Source organism: Sturnira hondurensis, unplaced genomic scaffold (genome assembly GCF_014824575.4).
Source record: "Sturnira hondurensis isolate 20B ecotype Veracruz unplaced genomic scaffold, ASM1482457v3 Scaffold0022179, whole genome shotgun sequence".
Taxonomy (NCBI): Eukaryota; Metazoa; Chordata; class Mammalia; order Chiroptera; family Phyllostomidae; genus Sturnira; species Sturnira hondurensis.
This window is the reverse complement of record NW_028094810.1, coordinates 13,135-22,412: the sequence shown is the minus strand read 5'-3', so window position 1 is coordinate 22,412 and position 9,278 is coordinate 13,135. Positions and strand designations below refer to the sequence as shown.

The 9,278-nt window shown below is 47.2% G+C and overlaps 1 protein-coding gene across 1 annotated transcript; it reads right to left on the bottom strand.

Moving 5' to 3' along the window:
* Positions 1-8,114: 8,114 nt before the first annotated feature.
* On the bottom strand, positions 8,115-8,813 carry LOC118978807 (tryptase-like; the record flags this gene model as incomplete). Its single annotated transcript, XM_037034484.1, has 3 exons — positions 8,630-8,813; positions 8,312-8,483; positions 8,115-8,205 (listed from the first exon to the last, which is right to left on the bottom strand). Coding segments are annotated over exons 1-3 (324 nt in total), but the record flags the coding sequence as incomplete, so codon positions are not given.
* Positions 8,814-9,278: the final 465 nt, after the last annotated feature.

Here is a 9,278-nt window from a genome sequence, read left to right as displayed (position 1 = left end):
AGTGAGGGAAATCTGATAAACCTTATTTATAGCATATTGCATAAAGAAGAGCTAGTAATGTTGATTCATAAGGGGGAATGTAAGGACAACCTTCTTGTTTAACGAGGGAGCCCTGGTCCCATACTGCACTGCAGTGAGAATGTATAAAGCCATTCTGTTTTGCAAAACCAGTTTTTTCATTTGAGTCATTCCTTGGCAGCAAGAAAATGCTCTGTTTAGAATCATTTAAGGCAATTGCTGTGAATTTAGCCAAGGCTGGGATTTCTAGGTTGCTGCTAATTCTGGCATACGGGCTAAGAAAGTGGAAGCAGGCGATTCTCGCCAGCACAGACTGCGAGTCCACCGGGGTGTCAGAGCAGGTAAGTTTAAGGGGGTTCCTGGTGAAGTGCCCTACGTTTCTCCTGGTCAGGTAGGAACGCTGGATGTACCGCGGCCCATCCATCCATAAGCGAGATACGGCCATAAATGTGTGCCACATATTTAGATATACTTTGGGGGTCAGAAGACACCTGCCATTAAAGGTTTGTTCTCTCTTCCTGTCCAGTCAGGGCCTAAAACCTTATGCATTGTTTGGCGAGCAGTGGGTGGGGGTCACCCCATGTGTCCATGCCCCCGCGTGGTGTGGTTACTCCGCTCCCTACTAAACGCAGCAAACACAGCCAGTCTTCCACACTGAGTGCCTACCCACCCCAAGCTGTCCCAAATGTCATAGCAGTGGGGATCGTGGAGAAGTTAGTATCATGTCTGAGTAGATCAGAGACACACTTTTTACTAGTTCAGAATTAAAGGAGGACCACCAGCCCTGATCCTGGAAGTCAGACTTCTGAGGTTGTCAGGGGTATCCGGTCCCACCCCCTGAGACCCGACAGAGGTGTGGAAGGCGAGGGCCACCCAAGGGGCCGAGGGGCACAGACCCAGGGGTCAGGCTGAGTGTATATTTCTGCTTCAGTGGCCGTTCACGGGGGGAAGGTATTGCCCAACCTCCAGGCCTGGTTCCCAGGAAGAGCAAACTAAGAGCGGGGAGACAGATGGGTAGCAGCCCGTGGTGGTGGGGGGTCCTCTCCTGCAGTCACTGCAACGCCAGCAGTTTCATCCTGCGTCAACATGTGCGCAGCCTGTGGTTTCTGGGCAGGAGCCACACACCCCACGCGTTGCCCGAGGGGTGAGTGCACCAGGGTTATTTGCAATATGAGCGGGTGGCAAAAGACCATGCTGAGCAGCCAGCTACAGTCAGTGCCCTTTAGTACTGACTTTTGTCCACTGTGGTCATACGCAGAGCATCTAGGCCCAGATTCCAGCAGGAAGGGGGACACTTTAAGTGGCCAGGGTACTTCTCACTGTCTCGGATAGTACTTCTCACTATCTGACCTGGGGGAAGCAGCCAGTCCAAACCCTGCTCGAGCGTCCCCTGCCCCGGTTTGGTGTCTGACTCAGCTCCGAGTAGTAGTTGCCATTGGCTCCTTATTAGCTCTGTCATTAAGACATCAGGCTATAGCTTTCTAACAGATGTGGTCAGTGGAATGTCCAGTGCAGCAATTCCCAAGTACTGGAGTCCTGGTAGGGCGCGAAACCTGGGCTGGTATCTGCTGCATCTGTTTTCCCAGCTGCTACGGCAACAACCTTCATCCACTTAGTGCAAGGTTCAGAATTGTAATAGAGCACACATCTGTGCCCTTAAAACACCATGCTTCTTGCCGTGGCCGGGTGGCTTGGTTGGTTGGAGCATCGTCCGGTACACTAAAAGACTGCGGTCAGGGCACATACTGGGGTTGCAGGTTTGATCCCTGGTTGGGGCGTGTCTGGGAGGAAACTGATCAAAGTCTCTCTGTCTCTCTCTCCCCTTTCCTCTCTCTCTAAAATCAATGTACCTATCCTCAGACAAGTATTAAAAATTACTACGCTTTTTTAGGGATGATGACTGCACCTTTTATTGACGAGGGCGTCTCTCAGGGAGGGCCTAGAGCGGGAGCTAAAGCGGGCTTGTAACAAATTAGCCCCAGAATGGCACGTCAGTGGTTTCCGGAAGGACTTGAGCATCGCGCTGTTGCAAATACCTGTGCCATTCCTGCAGGACAGAGGCTCAAGCAACCGTTGAGGCAGATTTGTAGGTAATCCGCCTCCCTCTCGGGAGGGAGTTCTCGCTGTAACCGGCTGCTCTTTGTGAGGGGCTCCACCTGCAGGAGAGCTGTGTCATTGCCAATAATTGCTGTCGGGGTTGTACCGAATTTTCGGCCCTCTCTATAACTGGGGCCAAAAGCTGAGGGATATTAGCTCCTTTCACATTTTTTTGTTGCGCTGCCTTCTGGGGCTACTGAAACATCTCAGTCAAATGGCAACTCTGCTAACAGCTCGAACCTATTTGACCAGCATCTTTGCTTTCTCAGAGGCAGCGTGTTTTGGGGGCCCCAGTCCCACATATGTCCCCTCTTCAGTAGGCGATGTAATTGGCAAAAGCATTGCACTCCATGGGGTATAAAGCTCACAAATACCCCAGAATTCCCACACGAGCCTGTTCCTCTCTCACATTTCTTGGTTCGGGGGAGGCTGGTGTGTGGACAGCCTCTGAGGCAACACGAGTCCCATGCAGCCCCACAGCTCCCCAAAGCTTCACTGCAGTTCTGGACCTTAAGTTCTCCGGGTTCCCTGCTGGCCCTCTCTGCTGTAGATGGTGCAGGAAAACTTGCCAGGTTGTCTGTAGCAGAGGCAGATCTTTATGGCTGACATCATGCTGTCAATATAATGAACCCATGTCACAGAGTTTGGGAGGGAAAACGGTGACAGGTCCTGACCCACTCCCCTGTGGCATACAATGAGGCGGGGTAAACAGCCTGGGGGGAGCACTTGGAAAGTGTGACCCAAGTGGGGAACACATCTTCTTTTTTAACCTGTAGCAGAATTTATTGGGATGATATTGGTTAATCTATAGTTATGTAAATTTCAGCCCTGCCTGGTGTGGCTCAGTGGATTGAGCTCCAGCTTGGGACCTGAAAGGGCACTGGGTCAATTCCCAGTCAGGGCGCATGCCTGGGTTGTGGGCCAGGTCCCCAGTAGGGGGCATGCGAGAAGCAACTGATTCGATGTTTGTCTCCCTCTCTTTCTCTCTCCCTTCCCGTCTCTCTAAAAATAAATAAATAAAATCTTTAAAAAAACTTAAAAAAAATTTGCCCTGGCTGGTGTAGCTCAGTGGATTGAGTGTGGGCCTGCGAACCAGAGTATCGCGGTTCGATTCCCAGTCAGGGCACATGCCTGGGTTGCAGGCCAGTTCCCAGCAGGGGACGCACAAGAGGCAACCCTACATCGATATTTCTCTCCCTCTCTCCTTCCCTTTCCCTCTAAAGGTAAATAAAATCTTTAAAAAAATTAAAAAGATTAAAAACAGTTAGCCTACTTCTAGAAACACAAAACATATGAGTTATTTTCAATATAAGAAAAATTTGTTTGCTTTAATTTCTTAAAACTACTAGACAAAGCACTAGCTTATATTTTTATTTACAGTATACTCCATACTCCAATGTAATCTATCTCAAATACAAAAAAATTTAACCAAAAGTTCTGGGAAATCATAATTGAACAGTGTGCTCAGCTTGTTTTGAAGCTAATATGAAGCCTGAAAAGATAAAACAACTGCAGCCCCCAGCACAAAGGAACTCTGGGATGCCAATTTTGAAAAGAGGATCTTTTCAAGGAGCTTTGAAAGCTCCTCTGGCTGGAAAAGAGTTCCAGCCAAGATGGAGGTGTAGGTAGAAACCCTTTGCTTCCTTGAACAACCAAAAGGAGAAAAACGACCAATCTAAAGTCAATAAACAACCAGAAGTGCCAGAAAATCAAACTGTGTGGAACTCCAACAACTGCAGAATCAAAGAAAAAAATCAACCAGGCCACCCAGACTGGTAAGGCGATGGATGGAGAGAAACCTCGGTGAGGCCGAGGACTACGAGGGCAGGGCTGGCCGTGGTGGGGTGGCAGGCTGTGCGGGAGGGGCTGACTTAAGGGGAAACTGAGGCTCAGAGGGGGCTGTGGATCATGGCAGTTGCTGCGGTGGGAGAAACTCCCAGGCTCACACGAGAGTTTGTTGAACAGTGCGCTATAGACACGCAGACGAGCTGCACGGTTCCCTCCTGGCCCCTCCTCCAGAGGCAGCACCGCAGCCCAGCAAAGGGGTTTGTCCTGCCTGGGTGGACACCTAAGGCCCTCCCCCCACCGTACAACTTATCAGGGGCCCTGAGCAAAGAAATATGGCCCAAATGAAAGAACAGTGCAAAACCTCAGAAAGAGAATTCAACAAGGAGGAGATCGCCAACCTATCTGACAGAGAATTTAAAGTCCTGGTAGTCAAAATACTCACAGAACTGATGGAGCTTGGTCAAAAAATGAAAGAACAAAGGAAAGATACCCAAAATGAAATAAAGCAAAATATTTCAACAGTGACAGGAAGGAAACCAGGACTCGAGGCAATGATTTGGAACAAAAGGAAGAAATAAACTTCCAACTGGAACAGAATGAAGAAACAAGAATCCAAAAAAATAGAGGCTGAGGAATCTCTGGGACAACTTGAAACATCCCAATATCTGAATTATAGGGGTGCCAGGATGAGAAGAACAACAGCAAGAAACGGAAACTTATTTGAACAAATAATGAAGGAGAACTGTTGGGAGTCGACCAGAACTCATCCCTTGACACAGTTGGCATGGATGAGATGCATCTGCACAGCAGAGGCAACTGAGGCTAGATTTTCTGTCTACCTCTTCTTGCATGTCTGTCTTTGCGATTAATAGGTGGTGGGATTTTCAGACACCTGTATTTCAGGTCCAATGATTTGCATAATTCCAATGAAGTTGTACAAAATTATTTCTCGTCCAGAGACAAAGTCCCCCCTAATGAGACAGCCCCTTAATGTTCACAAGTAGTTGACTAACAGCCCCTCTTCTGACTTGGATGGGAATATATACTAATCAGAACTAGACAGACAGAGAAACAGGAGACGCTGGTTAGCTACTACAAACTAAGCACGAAGAAACAATTGCCAAAGAGTCAGAGTCCATAGTACATAAAGAAACATGTTAGACAGAAAGACAGATAGTTAGGGTAGACACTACAAAAGCCTCGTAGTGAGTTTCCCATAACCACCGTCCAGTCTAGTGTATCCTCGTGACCCATGCCAAATTCTAAACAAACATCTATTCATCAATGAGACAGTTGAAGCTTTGTACAAACAGCTATTCCTAATTATCTGACTGATAACTCTCCTGGTCAAAATGACTTTTGTGTAACATGACTGAATCTGTAAAATTTCTTGTATTTTTCCTAGTTACCTCTGTATTGATTTTTCCACTTAACCAATCATGCCATGCACCTGTTTCCTTCATGACATGTAGTGATCCCTATAAAAATAAAGCTTAAGTCAGATTTTGGGAGCTCGGTTGGACCCTCAGAGGCTGGCTGTTTTCCAACATCCAATTGGGTGTCTGACCTGTCATTTGTTGCCTGTGCTGTCCATCCTTCAGGGACTCTGAACCCTGCTGAGACTGGACCCTGGCAGAGAACATCCCCAATCTGGTAAAAGAAACAAACTTTTAGGAAGTCTGGGAAGCCCAGAGAGTCCCAAAGAAGTTGGACCCAAGAAGGAACACACCAAGACACATCATAATTACATTAGCCAAGATTAAAATGAAGGAGAGAATCCTAGAAGCAGCAAAAGATAAGGGGACAGTCACCTACAAAGGAGTGCCCATCAGACTGTCAGCTGATTTCTCAAAAGAGACCTAACAGGCAAGAAGGGGCTGGAAAGAAGTATCATGAAAGGCAAGGACCTACATCCAAGATTGCTGTATCCAGCAAAACTATCATTTCAAATGGAAGGACAGATAAAGTGCTTCCCAGATAAGGCCAAGTTAAGGGAGTTCATTGTCACAAAGCCCTTATTATATGAAATGTTAAAGGGACTTATCTAAGAAAAAGAAGACCAAAACTGTGAACCGTAAAATGACAACAAACTCACAACTTTCAACGAATGAACCTAAAAGAAAAGACAAACAATGAAAAGAAAAACTAAGCAAACAACTAGAACAGGAATAGAATCAGAGAAATGGACATCACATGGAGGGTTTTCAGTGTGGGCGGGGAGGAGAGGAATAGAGGGGAAAAGGTACAGGGAAGAAGCAGCATAATTAACAAGCATTAAATAGATGGGGAGAGGTCAAAACGGCATAAGAAACAGAGAACTCAAACAATTTATTTATACAACCCATGGACATGAACTAAGGGGGGGATGCTGGAGGGTTGGGAGGGCAGGGTAGAGGGGGGATAAAGAAGAAAAAAATGGGAAAACTGTAATAGCATAATAAATAAAATATAATTTAAAAAAGAAAAGAGGATCTATTGTTCCTCATCTATTGATATGATCATGTGATTTTTGTCTTTCCTTTTGTTTATGTGGTGTGTTGCCTTTATTGATTTGTGAATATTGTGCCATCCTTGCATGCCTGGGATGAATCCCACTTGATCATGTTGGTTTTTTAAAAATCTTTTTAATGTACTGCTGGATGTGGTTTGGCAATATTTTGTTGAGGATTTTAACATCTATGTTCATCAGCAATATTGGCCTGTAATTTTCTTTCTTTGTTGTGTCTTTATGTGGTTTTGGGACTAGGGTGATGCTGGCTTCATAAAAAGAGTTTGGGAGTCTTCCATGATTTTGAATTTTCTGGAATAGTCTGTGAAGGATAGGGGTTAGCTCTTCCTTAAATGCTTTGTAGAATTCTCCTGTGAAACCATGTGGTCCAGGGCTTTTGTGTGACAGGAGTTTTTTGATTACTGCTTCAATTGCATCTGCTGTTATTGGTCTGTTCAGGGTTTCTGCTTCTTCTTCATTGAGTTTTGGAAGATTCTATTTTTCTAGTAATTTGTCCATTTCACTTAGGTTTTCAAATTTCTTGACATACAGTTCTTCGTAGTAATTTCTTACAATCCTTTGTCTTCCTTTGGGGTCAGTTGTAATCTCTCCTCTTTCATTTCTTTCTTTTTTTTTTTTTTAAGAAAGTGTTTTTTATTTATTTATTTACCTTTAGAGGGGAAGGGAAGGAGAGAGGGAGAGAAACATCAATGTATGGTTGCCTTTCCTGTGTCCCCTGCTGGGAGTTGGCCTGCAGGGAACTGGCCTGCAACCCAGGCATGTGCCCTGACTGGGAATCGAACCGCGATCTTCTGGTTCACAGGTTCGCGCTCAATCCACTGAGCTACACCAGCCAGGGTTATTTCTGATTGTGTGTATTTGGGTCCTCTCTCTTATTTTCTTAAAGGCTTGTCTATTTTGTTTATATTTTCAAAAAACCAACTCCTGGATTCATTGATGCTTAGAATTGTGCTTTTAGTCTCTATGTCATTTAATTCTGCTCTGATCTTGGTTATTTCCTTCCTTCTACTTGCTCTAGGCTGTCTTTGTTGTTCTTCCTCAAGTTCTTGCAGGCATAGGGTTAGTTAGTTTGTTTGAAATGTTTCTATTTTTTTTTTTTTTAGGTAGGCCTGTATTACTATAAATTTCCCTCTCAGGACAGCCTTCACTGTGTCCCATAGGTTTTGGACTGTTGTTAGCTCATTTTCATTTGTTCCCAGAAATTTTTTTTATTTCTTCCTTGATATCATTCTTAACCTGTTAGTTGTTTAATAGCATGGTATTCAAACTCCATGAATTTGAATGTTTTTGTGTTTTTCCCTTGAATTTGGTTTCTAGTTTCAGTCCCTTTTGGTTGGAGAAAATACTTGATGTGATTTCACTTTTCTTGAATTTGTTGAGGCTTGTTTTGTGTCCTATCATGTGGTCTATCTTTGACAATGTTCCATGTGCATTTGAAAAGAATGTGTATTTTGCTCCTTTGGGATGAAAAGTTCTACACATATCAGTTAAGTCCATTTGATCTAGGACATTGTTCAATGCCAAAATGTTCTTGATATTTTGTTTGGAAGATCTATCTATTTCTGACAGTGGGGTGTCAAAATCCCCTAGTATAAGTGTGCTGCTGTCTATACCTTTCTTGAAGTCCTCCAAGATTTTCCTTATATATTTGGGTGCTCCTATGTTGAATGCATATATGTTTATAATGTTTATGTCTTCTNGGGATGACCCGGCTGACGGCCAGCAGCCTGTCCTGGTAGTAGAGGTGCTGCTCCCGCAGCTGTACCCTCAGGCCTGTGGGGTCCGGGGTTTCCCTGGAGAGAGGGGACAGCTACTCAGGGGCTGAGCAGCGTCCTGGACCCCTGGGAAGGAGGAGGGAGCCCCACCCTCTCCCACCCACCAGGCCCCAGGGACACTCACGGTCCAACGCAGTGTGCGGCGGTCAGCACCCACTGGGGGTGGATGAGGGAGCCCCCACAGATGTGCATCCAGTACTGGAGTTTGACCCTCAGGCTCACCTGCCAGGGCCATTTGCTCCCAGGGGCCTCCTGCCCCCCGACGATGCCCACTCTCTCCAGGGCCTGGCTCGGGGCTGAGGCAGAAAGCACCCTCAGGACAGGACACAGCGTGGCCCTTGTGCCCACACAAACCTGGGCTTCTGTGAACCCAGCCACCCCTAGTGGGGCCTGGGGTGTGGGGAGAAGGGCAGGGACAGGGCTGGCCCTGGTCAGGACTCACCAGGGGCTGCATGGACCAGGCCCAGCAGGAGGGGCACGGCCAGCGCCAGCAGGTTCAGCATCTGCAAGGAGCAAGGAGGGACTGTAGGGCCCAGCTGGGGTCTGGGTCAGGCTGGGGTCTGCAGGGTGTGGGGTGTGGATGGAGTCGGGGACCCCGGGGTCAGGGGCAGGTCGGCTCAGGCCTGTAGTCTGAGGTCATGCTGAGGCAGATCTGAGGCTCAGCTGCCCTGAGCTCGCCCTGACACCCAGCTGTTGGGGTTTGGCAGGGCCTGCTTACCTCAGCTGCTCCCTGCTGCTATTGCCCAGCCAGCCCTCCCCTCCCCATTTATCCTCGCAGGCCAGGAGGGGGTCAGAGGAGGGGTGTGCAACCCTCCAATCCAGTGTGGAGGAAGTGGGTGATTCAGACAAAGACTTCCATGTGACATATGCCCCCAGTGCCCAACCACTGACCTGGATATCCACATTTCTCATGGGTCCAGATCACCCCAGCCTGTACCCCAACACGGATATACAGCCAAGCAGAGGGCAAGCCACCCCACCAGGTGGGTCCTGGCTCCCTAGGCTCTGGTGGCTGAGAGGCCTAATCCAGCCTGGTTAGGACTGAGAGGAGAGGAGCTCCAGGACCCAGACAGTGCCCCCCGGTGCCCTCT